We start from the raw sequence: 20,045 nt of genomic DNA on the forward strand, positions 1-20,045 counted from the left end.
AAATTAATATATTACTCATAATGAAAAATATAATGATGTATAATTAGTGAATTAGTAACAATTGAAAGTCATACTGAAAACTAACCCGAAAATATCGAAAGTGGCCTAGAGACTTATGGAATGTGACATATGAATAATATTGTGGTTCACAAACGTTCTTAATAATCTTATAGAGAGCTCATTTTCAAACAGCTCACTAAATAAGTTGTAGAAGTATTTGTATACACTGCACAGAAATATTACTAGAGCCAACTTTTCATCTTTACGCATATTTCCTTTAGTTGAACGTATACTAATGGAGAATTACAATATCATTCATACTATATAACTATAAGACTTAATTCAGCATACTGTAACTTTACTCTAACTTGAATATACTCTTATTTAGCTATAGTTTAGCTCTAAAATTCACTAACACTTTCAGTTGAACGAAGTTCTTCTAACTTAACAATACCAAACTTCTTAAATTACTAGCTATTTTAGATTAATACTTCTTTCCATTCTTATTTGATTCTCATATCACTTCAAGTCTCAATTTACTACAACGTCGTATATGTGGTAGTCCATGTAATAGTATACACAGTAAATGGGTCACTTACTGTTGGGAAAAACGAAGACGAGGTGATTACCTCACCATCCTTATTGTGAGTAACAACCACTTTAGCTGAATCCGTGGCTTTAAACCCGTCAGTTAAGGTGGTAGTAAATGTCGTAGTGTATACAGTAAATGGATCAGTTGGAGTTGGGAATAGCGACGTCTTTGTAGTAATTTCGCCGTCGGGATTGTAAGTAACAACAACTATACCGGAATCAGTAGCAACAAATCCATCAGCTTCAGTGGTGGTGAATGTAGTCGTAAATGAAGTAAATGGGTTGGTTTTAGTTGGGAATAACGAAGTCTTTGTAGTTACTTCCCCATCGGTATTGTAGGTGACATCAACTACACCAGAATCAGTAGCAACAAATCCATCAGTGTCGGTAGTCGTGAAAGTAGTGGTGTAGTGAGTGAACGGATCAGTTGGAGTTGGGAATAGCGACGTCTTTGTAGTAATTTCGCCGTCGGGATTGTAAGTAACAACAACTATACCGGAATCAGTAGCAACAAATCCATCAGCTTCAGTGGTGGTGAATGTAGTCGTAAATGAAGTAAATGGGTTGGTTTTAGTTGGGAATAACGAAGTCTTTGTAGTTACTTCCCCATCGGTATTGTAGGTGACATCAACTACACCAGAATCAGTAGCAACAAATCCGTCAGTATCGGTGGTCGTGAAAGTAGTGGTGTAGTGAGTGAACGGATCACTTGAAGTTGGAAATAAAGAAGTTGTGGTGATGTGATTACCGTCTTTATCAGTAGTTGCAAATACAATCCCGGAATCAGTAGCGACAAACCCATCCGATTCAGTTGTGGTAAAGGTGGTAGTATACTCACTTGGATATAAGGAAGTGACAGTAGTGATAGTTCCATCGCTGTTTGTAACGTGGACGACTCCTGAGTCGGTTTCCACTGAACCATCTGAATTGGTAGTTGTGAATGTGGTTGTGTAATCAGGTTGGTCTTGTAATATATCATATAACTGAGGTATGACAGTTGGACATGGTAAACATACGCTTGGTCTTGAGCTATCTGGGGGTGGGGCATTGTATACGAAACGAGAACCTGAATTCTTTAAATTATTACAGGATGGACCTTCACTCCAACTTATCAAAGACGGGTCATATCCAGGACCAATGATAAACTGATATGTAACAGATGAAGCTGTAATACTTAAAGTTTTACCATCGTAATTCCAAACCGGATTTGAAATGTGAATAGTAATCTGATTATTATTCCCCCAACCACTTACGATGTATGGAGTTGCAGGGGCATTGGATACTCCAACATTATCAAAATACAACACTGACGTATTTGTGCTAAGGTAAAATGTATGTAAACTGCCATCAAGGCCAAACAACTGAGGACACCTCAAAAAAAATGTACTTTGATTACCAATATCAATACATCCATTTCCAGCATATTGGGAACCTTGATATACAGGGTTGTTATTAAACAAACAAAGAGATCCATTGTTGATAACAGTAGCCACCCCGGAAGTAGTACAAGCTGAATCAGAACCCCAATATGTACTTGGTGCATCTCCGACAGTCATAAAATATTGCATATATGCAAGGACACCTGTATTGTGAAAAATTGCATTAGTTCCGTATGGTTTAATGATATTTGTAGAGCCATCACATGCACCACCACCTGCCAAAATAAAAGTACCTTCATTAATAAAGAAATTACCATGTATGGTATAAGTAGGTGGACTACAGAGTGTAAGGTTGTCATTATACATAAAAAAACCAGTATTGTGAATTCCCCCTGTAGTTTGTCCTTCATTAAGTTTAAAACTCAGACCGCCCTGTACATTTTTATCATAATAGGGATATGCACCTAAAGCTTGAGAGTAAAAAATACCTTTATTTGTAAAGGTACTTCCACCATACAGATGAAAATTATAACTGTTAAATATAAACGTTGAATGTTCATGAACTGTCATATTAGCATAAAAATTACAATCGTAATTTTGCCCCATAGAAGTTATATTTAACATATAATAGCCATTTACATCAATGTTTGTATAATTGTCAGACAATACTGTATGCAATAGGAATACAGCAAAAAATACTGCTCCTAAAATTGAAGACTTCATTTCTGATCTTTAACTCTATGAAGACAAACATTATATAAATTTATTTGAATTTGAGGATAATGTTTCTTATATATCAGATTATTTGAATTAATCTGACAGTATTTTGAATACTGGGAATCGTGCAATAATTTCATAAAAGACTGCTAAATCTTATTTGTTCCAGTGCATAAAAAATAGATCTTAAAAGTGAGATAAATTGGCTTCATAAGCTTGGAACTCTTACCTCTTTAAAAAAGGTTAAAGTATACACGGAAAGCATATTGTTAGCTTGAATCGTTGTTCGGCATTTTCGATTCATACCATATGCATGTTGTGATTCGAATTGTATATTTTGTGTTAACAAAATTTTGAAAGAGCCTCACCAACTCGGTGCGTGCAGTATATTTAAACTTCTTAGCGTTTGTTGACTAATCTTTTTTGACAAATTGGTTTGCTACTTTAAACAATTTATTTACCGTATATATAACCTCAATTGTGGAATTATGCAATATGATAGTACTTCCTTAAGTTTTTCGGAAAAGCCAAGTCATTCTTTCTTATGACCAATTAAGCATTCTACTACTAGATCAAGTCGTTTAAATATCTTTTAGCGAAAAGTATCTCTTTTAGCAGATATTATCCCACAAGTGTAAATCGGTTAATAAGACAATTCTTGCATGTTTGACGAAACCTTAGTAATAATATACATTTATATTTAGGGCAATACTTGATAGAATGACTTTAACTTTAACGTTTCATTCTGCATGTAATATCTTCTTCTTGCCGTTTCATAAGAAATTTTAAACTTTGCTTGTAGCTTGAAAGAAAACCCATATGGGAATCTTTCCGGAAATGCGGATATATAGCCTTGACTTTATCATACATTAGGGAATGAATTAATTGAGTCGGACGTACAAAAGTTCGAAATTTGGTTGTACTTCAATATTTAGAAAATCAACTCATACTACAGTTGACTTTCTTGTTAATTTTCACGATTTAAACTTTATTAGACAATCACATACTTCCATAAATGATTCACCAACGTATATTTTAACAATCGTAATAAAGGTATAAAATGAATCTAGTAGTTACATTTGAATTTCTGCTTTCATATACTATAACATGGAAACCCAAAAAACTATAGAATTTAAGTGATGCTTCTTAATGATAATGTTTTACCGTCCGTCTGTTTTTCTTAAGTAGCATCTATATTTATTCACAATGAGTGTTTGTAATCATGCCGATGTGTTAATCCCTTATGATACATTTAAACTTTATTGGACACATCTAATTTGACCAGAGTAGCTTTTAACAATATATCGTTGAGGATCTTTTCATGAAAAGCTTAATTAATTGACAATCTACCCGTTATGCAATCATTGGCAGTGCTTCACAAAAATGGGCACATACGTGCATTTATATTAGTACTGTATAATAATATATACTTCTTAAGAATATTGTGTTCCGCAAGTTGCGTATAATACGAATTTTATGACTGATTCTTAGTCACCTGCATGTTATATTAACTATTACTATTTAGTTACTACTTACTATATAGACTTTCTCGCCACCTTTACATTCAACTATCAATCTTCCACCACCCAGATGAAAATTAAATATTAAAAGTTACATCATCAATTAGCATAGAATTTACATCATAGCCTTAAAGCAGTGACATTCGTAATAGTAGTTTTATAGATCTATTTTATGAATCTCAATCTAAGTATATATTAAATAACTGCTGGAGTGGCGCAATGTTGATGTAAATATATTTTGCATGTGGAAAGGTGAGCCATGCTCTGAATTATTTTCTTTTTCTTTCTATACATACGCATAAAATTATTTATGTATATCCATACTACAAAAGTGGCTCGTTACGTTCATTCGGCTATACTATTGCGTGGCTTACAGTCCTCGTTAAAGCACAACAGCGTCGGTTTATTTCAGTTATGATTGGACTCAATATGTAATTTTCTAAATCGTGTTTAAGTGCGCAAGTGGTGTTAGTGGAGTAGGCTCAAGGCATCTTGATTAAATTTTGTTATTGTGACAATGGAAACATAAAAATAGAAGATTGAATGCTTCCGTCGTTGATTCACCAATGCATATTGTTTCACTTGCTCATAGAAATCTGTTTGCTGTCCTATCGCACCTTTTTTTGGTGTGCATCTAATGATATACTAAAGAGGCGAGAAATGTACATGCTATTTAAGCCACTATACCAACGAAATGTTGTAAAACACAAAGATATCGTTTTCAAAATATCATAGATTTTTGTTCAAGTGCATTTGGCGTAAGCAGGACTGCCTGTTCTCCCTGGGAATAATGGGAATGTTTGTTACCCAAACTATAATTAGAAATACGTTGAAAACTCTGGCAATTCGAACATTTTCCAGTTATAACTAAAATCCTAAAACGATGGTTAAAGATGTCAACATTTCTTGGCAGGAGTTATTCTGATCATTGTAGGCGCATATAACAATGAAGAAATCTTGATGTTATTATATGCGTCAATGAAATGCCGAAATTTATTAAATGCACCATTATCACATAAAAAAGAGAATCTATTCAGGTTTAAATTAGATTAAGCAAATCCCAAATTAAAATATTGTATTCATGTAGAATTATGTAGCATACCCGGATGCTCTACCAAACTAAGAAATTGACTTAATCAGAAAATACTGAAGCCGATAGTCAAGTTTCTTATTACTACATTTATCAACAAAATAATTATTTGAATAGACAGACCCAGCTCTGTTTCTATAGCAGTTCATGCCTATTATTATAACGTAATTAGATTAATCTGAATCTTACCTTTCTGTATGTCAATATTTCAAACCCTTTACCAGCATGCAGTTTTAGCTAATAGTCATATTGCTAAGGTAAGTTAGTGTCGCTCTTGCATAGTTCTTTAGGTTACCAAGTACAACCTCATATTTTAACTGAGAAATGAGTTTTATCTGCTATAAACCTTTAGAAGGAGAGAAGGATGAGTAAAAGCTGTTGTTAATTACAGGATTTTACATGCTGACTTTGTACTAGTATATACATTAATCAATTTATTTTGGCAATCAGTTGTATACATAGACACGTATGAATAATGAGATGAAAATTAAGTTGGAGAGTAGAACTGGATATGTTTCTCTTCAGTTTTTATTTGATATTTTCTTATTGTTATCATTAGTATTATTATAAGATTTAGCTAAGTTCGCTTAAAGCTTTGAAATAACCGACTTCCTACTACCCATGTAATGCAAATATGCAGTAATGCCTACTCCAAATATTAACACAAGTCCAGACATAAGCCCGGATGATCCAGCAAAATTGAGATTCGTAAACATATCCTGAAAATAAAAGGGACCTGCAAAACCAAAAATCTGTCTCCATATGTTAAGAAATAATCCTACGTCGGCAGCATAACCAGGAGCACTATCTATACAAAAGGTAGTGAGCACAGTAGCAACAATATTATTACCAGCAGATGCAATAGCTGCTCCAATTAATGAATTGATTTGCCAATGACCCGGAACTGCCTTATATAAATAAACTCCCCAGATTATAATTCCAACAATAACACAAATGAATCCATTATAAGAAAGCCATAACCTATCAACAATCACTCTGGTACCGCGTCTTCTTTTAATACAAAACTTCATCCACCAATCAGAAAGAGGACCTGCTAACATTTCACCAATAAAAGACCCAACAATAAGTGAAACATATTGATAACTTAATTGTTGAGCATCCAAATTAAATAATATACCCATCGCTTGAGGTAATTCAACAATAAGAACGGTATTTGCGTAACAGAATGTAACAGAAAGGGCAACTACTGCTAAAACCACATTTAGATTTAAAGAAAGTTTGAAGGGCCTCAAAAATAAATCACGATTTAATTTATTATTGGAATATTTCTTTAAACCTAACATTCGAATTATGCCACTTTCTTTTTCTTGTTTAACACCTCTTTGATAAACAGTTTCGTCCACCAAACACCAGAGCAAAAATCCAACAAAGTTTAATATAGCAAAGAAAAAGTAAATCCACTTAGTACCAGCATGCTGTTGAATAAATCCAGTTAAGAATGGCCCAAATGGTGTACCAATTACAAGGGCCGTGGACCACCACCCATTTTTTCTACCTCTTTCATGACTAAAACATAAATCTGCCACTATAGAGGAACCTGAAGCATACCCAGTACCAGCAAAAACTGCTACAAGGATTCTTGTTGCCATTTGTTGTCCATAAGTCTTGCAGAAACCTCCAGCAATATTCAATCCGCAGCAGATTAAACAAGTAACAATTATAAACAGGTTTCTTCCATAAGTATTCATTACAGGAACCCAACCAAGTGGAACAACACCTAAAACTGCAATTTGAGCTGAAGTTAAATAAGAAGCTGCCGTGATTGAAACTTCATAAGCTTCAGCCATTGGTTGAAAAGCAGGCGTAATACCACCGGCCATAATATTGCAAGTTAAAGTTGTAAATGCTATCAAGGCAATTTCACAATTCTTTTTCCAATCTGGCCAATTGAGCGGATCCAAGGGATCACTTGAAGGCAAAGGATCTAATTCCACAGTCCCATGTCTTCGAATAAGGTAATCGTGGTGTTCTTGAGACAAACTTTGCAGCGGGTTAGCAGGAGCAAATTCTATGTCATTAGCAATTAATGGTTTCTCACTAGTATGCGACATAATCCTTGAGAAAGTAAATATACATTAAGCATCTCATAACAATAATTAAGGAAGCTTAGATATTTTTATATGGAATGCAAAATGCAATTTACCGTAAAATATTATGACTAAAATATTATTAAATAGTTGTAACCCGGACTAAGGAGATATTTTCCCGATTGAGCCTCTGTGCTAAAATTTTTTACGACGGAATTATCTCAAAAACTCCGATGTAATTATAATTTAAACAGAATGATCATTTCTTAACTTTCGAACGCAGTGAAATTGTGAAAAGTAAATAAAGAAATTTTAGCTGAATTTAGTTTATAATGCGGCTAGAGGTTGGGTGGATTTAATTTGCTTTATTACCCGTTAGAGATTATAGGAAAATAAATTGAAATCATTTTTGTAAGCCTCTTTATGTGATAGTTAGATTTCAAGTATAACCTTAAAACTACATTAGCAAATAAAATTGTTATGTAATATATTGAAAATAAATCTAGAACGATGTTCGCCACCTTGGAACTGCAGACTTCTTAGATATTTTATCCAATCAGGAATTTAGCACAATTGTTATGGCTTTTTTCCGAACTCTTCAATTACTGAGACTGGCTTAGTATATTCCCCCACGGGCTTATATTCAACCCCATAAAATTCAAATGACTCTGGTCCGCCGATATCAAATGCTTTTTTAGTAGACGTCCATTGGTGACTTGGTGCAAATCCAAGAACATGAACCATTAACCCATATTTATAATCTGGAGTTCCAACAGCTTCCCCAGTATCAACTTCTATTACAGAAATTAAATCAGGCACGGAACATACAATTTCACCTGGATCTTCTTCGTCATTCTTAACTTTACAATAGATATTTTCATTTTTGAAAGGGATAACCATTTGTCTCTTGCTTCCAACCTCCTCTATTAAAACTTCTCCAAAAACGTATCCTTTATGTAGCTTTCTAAAAACATCAATGATCTTTCCTGTCATCAAGCGTTTTCCAGCTTGAGGCCCTCCAACGGCGTCAATAATCCTAGATGGTAAGTTTTCAATATCCAGTTCTTGTTTCGCTTGAATTACAGCCCTTCCAATTCTCCAGGCTAAGGAAAGAGAATTGGCTACTGCACATTGTTCAACTTGACGATGGCTCAAAGGATTTGAAATTACACCCACGAATGTTCCCAATTCAGTTAGAGCTATTCTAACGACTCTTTCAAAAAGTACATTATTGGCTATTTCACTGACAATTAGACTATTACCATTACTGTTACTAACTGCTCCAGGACTAAAACTGTAATCGTCTAGACATGCATTACAAGTAGTTTGCCATAATGTAGGATATGCCCTACCCATCAAATCACAATCAACGATAGGAATATTCATTCTAGAAGAAGCCCCTACTTCAAATCCAGTGAATCCTTGACCTCCTCCAATCTCCAATGGAAAGAATAAATCTGGTTGACGACCGGTAAAATTCGATAATGCAGTAGTTGCTTCCAAAAGTTCTTGTGCCTTTAATTGCTCAACAGCAACCGTAGGAGATCCACAGAAAGCAACTGGAATAATCGTACCTTCACCCTTAATATATTTCTTAATATCTTTCATATCGATGATACGAATTGTGTCTCCATTTCTAACTAAATGACGAATATCTAAGAAACATGGATGAGGTGTTCCACCTCCACCACATCCCAAAATATATGTTCCAATTCTAAAAAATTCTAAATCGACTTCACTAATTATCCACTCATTATTGGAATTGATTGTAGGAATATACTCTTTGAGATTGATGTTATCGATAGAAAAGTCTTCAATGACTTCTCCGACTTCTTTAACTATTTGACCACCGGATTCAACACTAATAGATGTGTCCTCGAATACAAAAGCACTCTTGAGATTTGAGTAATCAACCTCACCAACAACTTTGACGTGGAATTGAAACGTATCGGCAATGTAAGGGATAGGATCATGAGACATTTCAATAACTACAGTAGAATCCCTTAATGCACCTCTCTTTTGAGCAATATCTTTAGCATCTTCAATACATTGTTTAAGAAAATCTTCCTTTGATATGGTTCCAGCAGGTAAAACCTTAATCAAATTAATTGTTCCTGAAATTTTAGACATGGCAGCTCCAATTGCATTTGCAACACTATAAAATGGTGGACGATGAACTGCTGAAGCTCCTTCAAGTTCGGTAGGAACAATAAATGACCCACCGCCGACTAACAATACAGGTAAAGGTTCTGGTGAAGTTCTCATACGATCAATTATCGTCTCTAACATTCTTTTTACTCCCTCCCTTGTTTCTTCGATCATACACGATGAGAATCTTTCTTTTACTAAGTCAAAATTACCAAAATGGATGTCCAGATCTTGATTGTAAGCAAAAGTTACATCTGAAACGGTGATGGAATCACCACCACAAACAATTGATCTTTCTAAAATTTCATTCCCAACACTATCAGGACCAATTGTGACCTTTTCATTGTGATTGCTATTTCTTACAATTGTACCTCCACCTAATCCTATACTTTCTACATGTGGCATTGAAAAGTTCATTCTAACACCGCCAACATAAGAATGGGTAGCTGCTTGTCTTGGAAATCCAGTAGCTAACAACAAACCAACATCAGTAGTAGTTCCACCTACATCTACTACGATAACAGATCTATCCTTAAGTGATTCATCATTACGACAAAGAAATGACGCTCCTCTCATTGAATTTGTAGCTCCTGACGAAAAAGTACTAATAGGAATTTTACTAGCAACATCAGAAGAAACGACAGTACCGTCATTTTGAGTTAACAAAACTGGACAATTAAGACCTCTTCTGGAAACAGCAGAATTAAAAGAAGAAATAACCTTTTTAGCAAATCTTAATATAGCAGCATTTAAAACAGCTGCATTCTCACGTTCTAAAAATCCAATACCAGCTACTTCATAAGATTTAACGATTTTGACATCAGGAATCTCTTCAGCAATAATTGCAGCAACCTCATCTTCATGATCTTTTACCATAGGAGAGAATTGTCCTACAAGAGCCACAGCTTTTAGACCCAATTCCTTAATCTTCTCAACATGAGTTAATACTTCAGTCTTGTTAATTGGTTTAACTGGATCACCATGGACATAGTGACCACCATCTAAAAGTCCAACATAGCCCTCTAAAATAAGCTTTAACCCTTTTGGGAAGTCGGCAAATGGGGGAGAGTTACGTGAATATGGCCCACATAATCTGAGAAGAGCTACTTTTTCTAGTCTTGCTTTATCTTTTTCAATAACTGCGTTGATAAAATGGGTAGTACCAATAGTAACAGCTAAAATTTCACTTTTATCCACTTCAGGAACTTGTTTAAATAAAGAATCAATTGCTGATTCAATACCATCAGAAACATCAGCAGTAGTAGTGGATTTATTCCAAGCTAATACTCCACGTTTTGTTGACTCTGTTGTCTTCTTGGGATCAATCAAAACAGAATCGGTGTTGGTTCCACCGACATCAATACCTATTAATAAACTCATTTCTTTATGAAATTTTTTAACAATGATTTAATTTAAATTTATCAAACAATAACTATACTTGGGCGGAAATCCAGCTTTAAAAGTAATAGCGGATCCGGAGATTGGTTTAAAGTTTTGTTATTCGTAAACTGTCGAATTGACCTCATATTATATAATCAACCAATGAATCAACGATAAAGCTTAATCCTAATACTAAGCGAAAGTCTAATTATTACCTTATGATCAGATTTTGAATATCTCAATTATACATTGATCGGTATTTATACTGAGTTTTAGCCAAAGTTTTAGACGATAATTTAACTGTCCGTAAATGCGGAGTGATAACATTATTGAAAAATTCTTGGCTCCTCGGTTGCGAAAACCTTTAATATTATATATAATATATAAGTTGTTGAAATATCCAAATAATTTGTATGAATCCGTTGATATCCTATAATCTTAGATTTTATTTCACGCTATTGATGTCATGACTTCTATATTTAAGAAACTTCAAGTTAAACCAGATGGAGATATAGCCACCGTAGATTTCTTAAGAAATAGAGATTTAATTCCAATGGGACCTCCACGACGTCTATGGGGTTATCAGGCATTTTTCAGTTATTGGACTTTGGTTGATTGTTGTATTGTCATTTGGGCCGCTGCTGCTTCCTTATTATCAATTGGTTTAAATGTAAAGGAAACAATCGGTATAGTCATTATTGGTAACTGTATTGTTGCTACATTGTCTTGTTTGAACTCAGCTCCAGGATATTATTATCACATAGGATTTACAGTTTCTCAAAGAATACTATTTGGAATAAGAGGTAGTTACTTTGGAATTGCTATGAGAACTATTTTAAGTATTGTTTGGTACGCTAGTCAAGCATGGTTAGGAGGGTTGTGCTTAGGATTAATATTCAGTTGTTTTTCTAAGAAATATTTATACATGGAAAATACTTTTCCTGAGTCTGTTCATATGAGTACTAGGGACTTTATTTCATTCTTAATATTTCATTTAATATCCATTCCGATTCTTTGTATAAAACCAGAAAAAATAACACATTTCTTGAAATTTGCTGCTGCTGCTACATTCTTTGGAATGCTTGGAACTTTTATTTGGGCAATTAATAAGGGAGGTTTGGGTCCTTTAGTATCTGCTCCTTCAAATTTTGAGACAACAGCAGATCATGCTTGGGCATGGATTTATGGTATAACTTCATGGGTTGGTTCAATATCGGCTGGTATTACAAATCTGTCTGATTTCACAAGGTTCTCAAAAACTAGATGGGTTAGTATTGCTCCTACCACAATTAGTCTTTTAGTAATGGGTACTATTATTCCAGTTTTTGGGATATTATCAGGATCAGCAACTACAGCAATTTATGGGGAAGCTATTTGGCAACCAAATAAAATTGCAGAGAAATGGTTACTTGAAGACTATAGTGCAACTTCAAGAGCAGGTGCATTCTTTGCTGGAGTTAGTTTTCTTTGTAGTCAATTAGCCTTGAATTTAGTGGGTAATGGTATTGCTGGAGGTATGGATATGGCTGGGTTGTTTCCTCACTACATCAACGTGAGAAGGGGTGCCCTTGTAACTGCTCTTGTTTCTTGGGTTATTCAACCTTGGTTATTCTATAATACGTCCTCCACATTTGTAGTAGTCATGGCTTCCTTTTCTATTTTCATGGCACCAATTATTGGAATCTTAGTTTCGGAATTTTGGATAATTAGAAGAAAACACCTAAAGTTATCTGATTTGTATAGCATGAAACCATCGGGGAATTATTGGTATTGGAAAGGTATAAATGTGAAATCCTATGTCATTTTCTTTATTGTTTCTACACCAGCACTTCCTGGATTAATCCATGGTGCTAATCCAAATATTAAGATCAGTAAAGGTTTACACAATTATTATAATGGTAATTGTATATTCGGATTCTTTATTGCCGTACTATTAAATCTTGTAATAAGTTATATTTTCCCAGCTAAAGGAATTCACGAAACAGACGATGCAGATTATTTCGATACCTTCACTAAAGAAGAATGTGAAGAATTAGGAATTATACCTTATTCGGAAATAGATCATGATGCTGATGTTGATGTTGATGTTGATGTTGATATAGTTTCTGAAATCGTATCACCTTATAAAGAATCGGAAAAGGTATAATAATTGTATTTAATTCGGTTTTATCAACTATTCTTTAGAAATAGTGTTATTTTTTAATGTACATAATTTATTTATAATATTTTTCACTTTTTGCAAAGAAATTAACCAAAATAGTTAACCGAAAACGCACAAACATATCATTTGCAAAATAAATGCTACTTCAGATATTCAGCTTTTCATCTTAAATTAGTTTATTTTAATTTACTAAAATGACGCAATTAGGTTAAAACCAGCAGGTCCAAGAAATTCATTAATTAATTGATTTTACAAAACTTCCTTTATGTTAAGTAATGCGGTAAATTTTTGTGAAGTTGTAATCGTGTTAAGCAAAAAATAAACAAAAGTTATTACCAACAACTACAAGTGTTCTGAATAATTCATCATTTATACATAAATTTACTAATATATCAAGTATAAAGTACAAATCATAGAGGGACCAGATATAAACCCAAACCAGCAAATAATATTACCCAATACCTTTTTATCTTTCATAAACTTAGTTCTACTTAGCATAACTAATGGAATTTGAGACATTTGCAATAGCAACAAATATCCTCTTAATGTACCAAAAATTACAAACATCACTAATTCATGTATAAAACTTGATATTATAAATGTTAATAATGCAGCTTGAAATTTATTAACTTTAAATGAACTAATTGATGAGTGGTATACATGTCTTAATAAGAATTTATGAACAGGAACATTCCATATTCTCAGAAATTCTGACCAATCAGTACATGACCACCAAGGACCATAAAATTCTCTATCAGCAAACCTAGTTAGTTCTGCAATAACATTTAAAATTGAATCCCAAATAAGGAAAAATGTGAATAAATATTCCATTAGAAATGGTGGTATCATATCCAAAAGTATAAAAATATAACTATTGAACCTCTCCTTTATGGGTAATCTACGAACTTCAATACATTGCATCACCAATGGATACATCCAACTCTGTGCCACTAAAATCATTAAAAATATAATTCCAAACACTGCGCATGTCTTTTCAAATACATAAGTCCATTTAATTCGTTTTGTTCTTGGAAAGTGTAATGTATAAACAAGGGCTGGGAACATGGAGTATTCAAAAAAGTTAAATAAATTAATATTTGCAGGGAACTTTATTATATTTTCGGCTTGTAAAGTATCTAATTTAATTTGGATTCTTGTTTCATCAAATTTATAAACTTCATTTTCAATTGTAGTGGCATGTGATTGATATTCCAATTCAAATTTACAAAATGAAATGCTCTCCTTTAAAATGTTTTTCATTTGATATATAGTATATCCATCTGGAGCAGAATAATTTTCATTATTGGTGAGATTTAAGAAATGACTTTCCAGGAACTTCAATTCTTGAAGAATTTTCCAAAGGTAGCCATTATAAAATCCATAGGAATGCATTTTCATTATGAATACCAAACTATGAAGCGCCAAAAATACCTTTGCAACCCAAGGAAAATCCATCATACTAGCTGAGGCAAACCATAACCAAAATTTTAAAAATACAATTTCATATACTGATTGAATTATCCAACCGGCGCCTGTCCAATTTATGTAATTCGAACGACAAGCTAATTGTATGAAAAACACCAAATATGTCGATAAATACATAGCCAAATCAGTGAATCCAACTTTAATAATATCTTTCTTCAATATTTGAACAATAGGCCATTCGTAAATTGGTTCAGCATTGACATAATAATAATTTACAAATACATTCATCATATAAAAAGCAGTACCCAACCAAAAAAGTACATAAAATCCAAAGAATTGTGATTCATAAAAGTTCGGTGAGTCAAATATAGTTGATGACTGAGAGCTGAACTTAATATCTCCAAATTGAGATACATATTTATGATGATGACTTTCAGTTTTCTTTTTATTTAGTCTTGACTTTGAATTTTGTCTCAATTCTTCTAGCATTCGCTTAACAGGCTTTGAATCGGACAACGACACATAAGTTTCTGTATCACTAATATTACTGCTTGAAGTTGATTCAAACAGATTACCTCTAAATTTCAATTGTGGTCCAGCCTCATCTAATACTTCGAGTTTAGTTTCATCTTTCTCAGATATTAATTCACTAGTTTCTGTCTCTGGCGTATCCTTTTTGTTATTTAACTCATCATCACTAGATGAAGTTTCTCCATATTCATTATCAAGAACTAATGATTTTCTTCTTCCTATACTTTTCTTAATTTCTGAAAGGTTATCTGATGTTGATGACTTTTTCAACATTTTCGGTTAGTTGCTAGAGCAACAATAATATGGGGTAGTAACTCAAAAACAAAGAAAATTAATTGATTATTTCTATAAAACAAATCAATTAACAGATTGTAATGAGGTTAAATGTATAATTATATATTCATAAATAGAATTATATATTACTTTCAGAAATGTACCTGATGGCTGCTACGATTCCGGTTTGAATTGTATGCGAAGGGGGTGATGGTTATCGCAAATTTCGGAGCACTGCATATGCTAAACTGCATATGTTAATAAAATTTCCGAACATAGCGAAGGCTGACTGCGAACCATAATACGTAAGTGGTCATAACTAATACTGAAAATTTAATCTAGACTTATTTAATTATTTACAGAATATTAATGATCTAAAAATTTTTATTTACATGATTTAATTTACTTAATTTTAATATGGCGAGAATTATCTAGTAATATAATACATTATAACCATATGTATTACCTGTAAATTCTTTCAAAGGGTCTAGTATCATTAAAACAAGATAACCAAACTGTATCAACGGCTTTTTGAGCTTCTTCTTTATTTTTACATATTGGATTTGCAGCTACCGATAAGATGGCTCTTCTTTTAATACAATCTTGAAACTTTTTACCGAAATTTCCTAATCCTGTCTTTTTAATTTCATTCCATATACGACATTCACCACTGAGCATTGATGCTCGTATTTCTGTACATGCATGGTGTTTTAAATCATTAAAATTAACATCAAATTTCATATAATCATATACATGAACTAGTTCATGAGTTAAAATATCTTCTAATTGCCATTTACTTTGAATACGATTAGCACATAATAAAATTCCATGATCGGGATGAAATCCTCCACCTTTTAAATCATCACAAACATCACATACAATATTTGACTTATCAAGTATTTCTTGTTTATCTTTAGTTATTTTTTTGATTTGATCTAACATAAACCTCACCGATGGGGAATAAGTCAACATCCAATCAAGATTAGTATCACATTCTTTACATCTTTGTGGTAAATATTTATGTTGATAATCTACTTCGAATTGTTGTTTTTCTTGTTCTGTAATACCTAAACCGGTTCTATACAGTAGAGATCTTCTCCACCATTCAAATCCAGCTAACTTTTCTGGAGATGAGACATCTACTTGTAAAGGTTTATTTGAATTATCTTCCAGCATAGAATGAAGGGGTACTCTATAAATATATATACAAGGATTCTTCAAACTCGATTCTTAATAGTTTGGAAAATACTCATTCTGTTCACCATACATGAAAAATTGAATTTTATTGAAACTGCATACAATTTTTTTTCATCATCTCGTACTTGTAAGTATAGTATCTAATCTTAAATAAACAGTTCAATAATAACTTGTGATTATGGTCTCTAATATATGGGTTGCGGCTGCTGATAATCAGCGTAAGATTGTTGAATCATATATTGAATCAGGAAATTTTACTCCTAATGCTAAGGATCCTAATGGTTATACCCCAATCCATGCTGCTGCATCTTATGGTCATATAAATTTACTTCAATATTTAATAGAAAAGGGGGGTGATATAAATATACAAGATAATGAAGGAGATACTCCATTACATCATGTTGAAGATATTAAAACTGCTAAATTTTTAGTGGAAGAATTAAAGGCTAATTATAAACTAAAAAATGATGATGGATTAACAGCAGCACAATATATAGAAGAAGACGATGAATTCCCAGAGGTAGCACAATATTTGATCTCATTAGGTCATGAAAAACCTGATGAAGAGGATTCTGAACCATCCAGTATGTTAGAATCTTTACCTGCACCAGGAAATATTGATGGACATCAAATCAGATATACCATGGAGAATGATCCTAATGAAGCAGACCTTTCTCCAGAAGAATTGGAAGAAAGAAGAAAGAAAATAGAAGCTATTTTAGCTAGTGAAAACCCAGAAGAAGCTCTTAGAGACTTAGTAAAGAATGCTGTTCATGAAGGATTATCTCAATTTAAGGATGGACAAGATCATGAAGAAGGTCAATCATCTAAGAGAAGAAAGTAAATAGTTATGTAATACCAATTCAACCTTATCTAGATATACGATATACATATATAAACTACAAAGTCTTTATAAATGTAATACATTTATCTCGTATTTATACACAAAATATTAAGGTGTGCGGCCATGTCTGTCGTCGGTGTGGTGCTTGTTAATTTTTCGGTCAACGATCTCGAAATTTTTCAATCCCCACTATTTGAGACTAATCTTTTATACTAAAACTTAATAATCTTTATATAATTCTATAATGATTGCTACTATTGCAGCTTCGGCTATGTTCCTTACTGGAGCTTTAGCAGAAGGTGAAGAAGTGTATGTTATATTTTATCAACTTTTTATCTTAATTTTTTAAGATTTTCATTGTTTTAAGTTACTAACTTTTTATCATTTTAATAGTAAAAAGGCATACTATCAGTATACATATGAAGAATTGAATAGTTTAACAATTTTCCAACGTGCTTTACTTAATGATTGGAGATTGGAAGGATTCACTCTTGCATTCATTACCTTATTTGTTTTATTATTCCTTGCTGGTGATATCTATAATAAAAGATTAGTTGTTAGGCTATTAGAAAACTTGAAAGGTTCATTTGAAAAGAATTTTTATCAATATGGTGTAAATCCAAATACTCTTTATATTAAAGATAGTTCTGAAAATTATTCTTCTTATGCTACCGGTAGAGTTAACATTGCAAAAGTTAATATCCTTTTCAAATTAAAACCAAGACATAATCTGTTTGTTTGGATCTTAGAAACCATTTTATCATTTTTTACTGTAAGTGTACCTTATCCAACTGATAGAGTTGATTTCGTTATTACTCCATCTTCTGATGCTGAATATGATAATTTTATTGCTGCTATTGTTTCTAAAATTGGAATGAATGATTATAGAAAATTAAATTACTTTTTATCTTTAACCAAGACTTCTGATTCTCCAAATTTACCACAATCTTTTGTTTATATGAGTGAAGCCAATGAATTCCAAGAGAAAATTACTACTCCTGATTTAAAGAAAGCTTTAACTTTAGAATCTGCTTCTTTTATTAGATATCTTGCTGTTACTGATCAACCAGCTGAACATCCTGAATCTCTTCATGAAATGACTCCAAGAAGAAAAATCATTTTATCTACTGATGTCACTTCAAATGTTGAACAAATTAAACAAATTGGTAGAGTATTAGAAGCTTTATTCCAATTAGTTGATAAATTAGCTGCAAAGGAAATTAGTTTTAAAGCTGAAGCTGTAAAGAAAGTTGTTAAAACAAGAGATCTTGAAATTGCTAAACTTCAAAAGATTGAAGAAGAAATTAAGCAAGAAAAATTGGCTGATGAAAAGGCTAAATTAAAGAGAGAAGAAAGAGATAAGTTAAGAAATTCTAGTAAAGATGAACAACTTAAAGCTGAAAAGAGAGCTCAAGAAAGAAGAGCTAGAAAACAACAAAAGAAACTTAGAGCTTAGGTTTACAAATGTGTTCATGAATTATAGGATAATCTTACATTCATTTTTAAACCTTAAATAATTTGTTAAATAATACTTTAAAATAAAATTCATTATACTTTACCCGTTAATCGCCATGCTCTACCGACAGGAGTATTGAATACTTCAATCAATCCAGCTCCTAATCCATCGGCTAATACCCAATTTAAATCATAACCATAGAATGGAGCTCTAAAATTATTCATCTTAGAGTCTCCATTTATATTAATACCTTCCCATTTATTAAATAATTGTTCTTCTAAACTTTCCTTATAACTAGCCTTTGTAAGAGTCTTAACTAACCAAACTCTACCAGCATTTATGAGTTTTAAAAATACTCCACAAGCTGGATATGATATTGAAAATTGATGAGATTCAATCTCATTCAAATGATTTGACGTTAATGTCACAAACCCAAACGATATTAATGATGATAATTCTTCATAAGTTAATTGTGTAAGATCTACAAATAATGACGTTGGATTGTTTATAACAAATACATTAAACTTTTTCAATGAATTTAATTTAAATAATAAATTCTTATCCTCGAGATTCTCATTTACTTGTGATTCTAAAATTTTTATTTGATGTTGAATTAATGATTTATAATTATCAGCAGATATTATTACTTCCATATTCTCATGACCATATGAAACCTTACCTAATTGAAATTTTTGTACTGTTCTCAGAATAACTGGTGAAGAATTAGTAATTATAAATTTTCTTAATTTCCCATTTCTTATATATATTTCTAAATTTCGATCTACAAATGTATTACCTTGATTTTCATAAATTGAATATAATTGATTTGTGGTTATCATTCCTTTAGGAAATTTCTGAGTTCTAAAAGTCATAACTTCTGCTTTAGCTTTCATTGAAAGTCCCTTTAACAGAAATACAAGTGATTCCATAGATTTTAATCTCTTGTCTTCTTTACTAAAGTATTTATTACTAAGACCATTAGATTCACACCAAAAATTTAACGCTATTGTATCAACTGCAACCATTAAATTCTCATCTCGTGATAACTGATAATCTAATTGAACATTATAATCCAGAGCAACTAATTTTTCATCTTGTTTAATCTTTGCTTTACCTAGATTTTGACTATACTTAGTTTGAGATGGTAATCTATTTTTTAGATCTTTTTGAATCTTTTTAACGGGTGATGTATTAAATAATCTTTTGGTTATCTTAGACGTCCTGGCGGCACTATATCGTAGATCCAGAGACATTTAGTTATTCTACAGTAAATAAAAATAAAATG

General features: G+C 32.4%; 9 protein-coding genes across 9 annotated transcripts; 3 read left to right on the plus strand and 6 right to left on the minus strand. All coding sequences in view use genetic code 12, as the record gives it.

Annotated features, from left to right (window-relative positions):
* Window positions 1-539: 539 nt before the first annotated feature.
* On the minus strand, window positions 540-2,693 carry RJT21DRAFT_114346 (Hyphally regulated cell wall protein N-terminal-domain-containing protein; the record flags this gene model as incomplete). The annotated part of the gene is made up of 1 exon (XM_064880239.1): window positions 540-2,693. The coding sequence occupies one exon, from the start codon at window positions 2,691-2,693 to the stop codon at window positions 540-542; it is 2,154 nt and encodes a 717-aa protein (XP_064737498.1).
* A 2,720-nt stretch (window positions 2,694-5,413) lies between these two features.
* RJT21DRAFT_37567 (major facilitator superfamily multidrug-resistance protein) lies at window positions 5,414-7,645 on the minus strand. Its single transcript, XM_064884365.1, has one exon. The coding sequence runs from the start codon at window positions 7,367-7,369 to the stop codon at window positions 5,885-5,887; it is 1,485 nt and encodes a 494-aa protein (XP_064737499.1). The 5' UTR covers window positions 7,370-7,645; the 3' UTR covers window positions 5,414-5,884.
* RJT21DRAFT_37566 (hydantoinase/oxoprolinase family protein) lies at window positions 7,646-11,106 on the minus strand. The gene has a single exon (XM_064884364.1). It carries the CDS (start codon window positions 10,871-10,873, stop codon window positions 7,922-7,924), a length of 2,952 nt encoding a protein of 983 aa, XP_064737500.1. The 5' UTR covers window positions 10,874-11,106; the 3' UTR covers window positions 7,646-7,921.
* On the plus strand, window positions 11,107-13,039 carry RJT21DRAFT_37565 (nucleobase cation symporter-1 family protein). The gene has a single exon (XM_064884363.1). The coding sequence runs from the start codon at window positions 11,340-11,342 to the stop codon at window positions 13,017-13,019; it is 1,680 nt and encodes a 559-aa protein (XP_064737501.1). The 5' UTR covers window positions 11,107-11,339; the 3' UTR covers window positions 13,020-13,039.
* A 105-nt stretch (window positions 13,040-13,144) lies between these two features.
* Window positions 13,145-15,263, minus strand: ARE2 (sterol acyltransferase; the record flags this gene model as incomplete). Its single annotated transcript, XM_064879831.1, has 2 exons — window positions 13,145-14,931; window positions 15,148-15,263. The coding sequence occupies 2 exons, from the start codon at window positions 15,261-15,263 to the stop codon at window positions 13,419-13,421; spliced, it is 1,629 nt and encodes a 542-aa protein (XP_064737502.1). The 3' UTR covers window positions 13,145-13,418.
* Window positions 15,264-15,494: 231 nt separating this feature from the next.
* RJT21DRAFT_37607 (putative metalloprotease) lies at window positions 15,495-16,538 on the minus strand. Its single transcript, XM_064884367.1, has one exon. It carries the CDS (start codon window positions 16,437-16,439, stop codon window positions 15,726-15,728), a length of 714 nt encoding a protein of 237 aa, XP_064737503.1. The 5' UTR covers window positions 16,440-16,538; the 3' UTR covers window positions 15,495-15,725.
* RJT21DRAFT_37606 (uncharacterized protein) lies at window positions 16,539-17,370 on the plus strand. Its single transcript, XM_064884366.1, has one exon. It carries the CDS (start codon window positions 16,639-16,641, stop codon window positions 17,302-17,304), a length of 666 nt encoding a protein of 221 aa, XP_064737504.1. The 5' UTR covers window positions 16,539-16,638; the 3' UTR covers window positions 17,305-17,370.
* A 178-nt stretch (window positions 17,371-17,548) lies between these two features.
* On the plus strand, window positions 17,549-18,760 carry RJT21DRAFT_5034 (uncharacterized protein; the record flags this gene model as incomplete). The annotated part of the gene is made up of 2 exons (XM_064884839.1): window positions 17,549-17,613; window positions 17,698-18,760. The coding sequence occupies 2 exons, from the start codon at window positions 17,549-17,551 to the stop codon at window positions 18,758-18,760; spliced, it is 1,128 nt and encodes a 375-aa protein (XP_064737505.1).
* A 92-nt stretch (window positions 18,761-18,852) lies between these two features.
* On the minus strand, window positions 18,853-20,013 carry RJT21DRAFT_114354 (uncharacterized protein; the record flags this gene model as incomplete). The annotated part of the gene is made up of 1 exon (XM_064880240.1): window positions 18,853-20,013. The coding sequence occupies one exon, from the start codon at window positions 20,011-20,013 to the stop codon at window positions 18,853-18,855; it is 1,161 nt and encodes a 386-aa protein (XP_064737506.1).
* Window positions 20,014-20,045: the final 32 nt, after the last annotated feature.

Source organism: Scheffersomyces amazonensis, assembly GCF_036850825.1.
Source record: "Scheffersomyces amazonensis strain UFMG-HMD-26.3 chromosome Unknown RJT21scaffold_4, whole genome shotgun sequence".
NCBI classification, from domain to species: Eukaryota; Fungi; Ascomycota; class Pichiomycetes; order Serinales; family Debaryomycetaceae; genus Scheffersomyces; species Scheffersomyces amazonensis.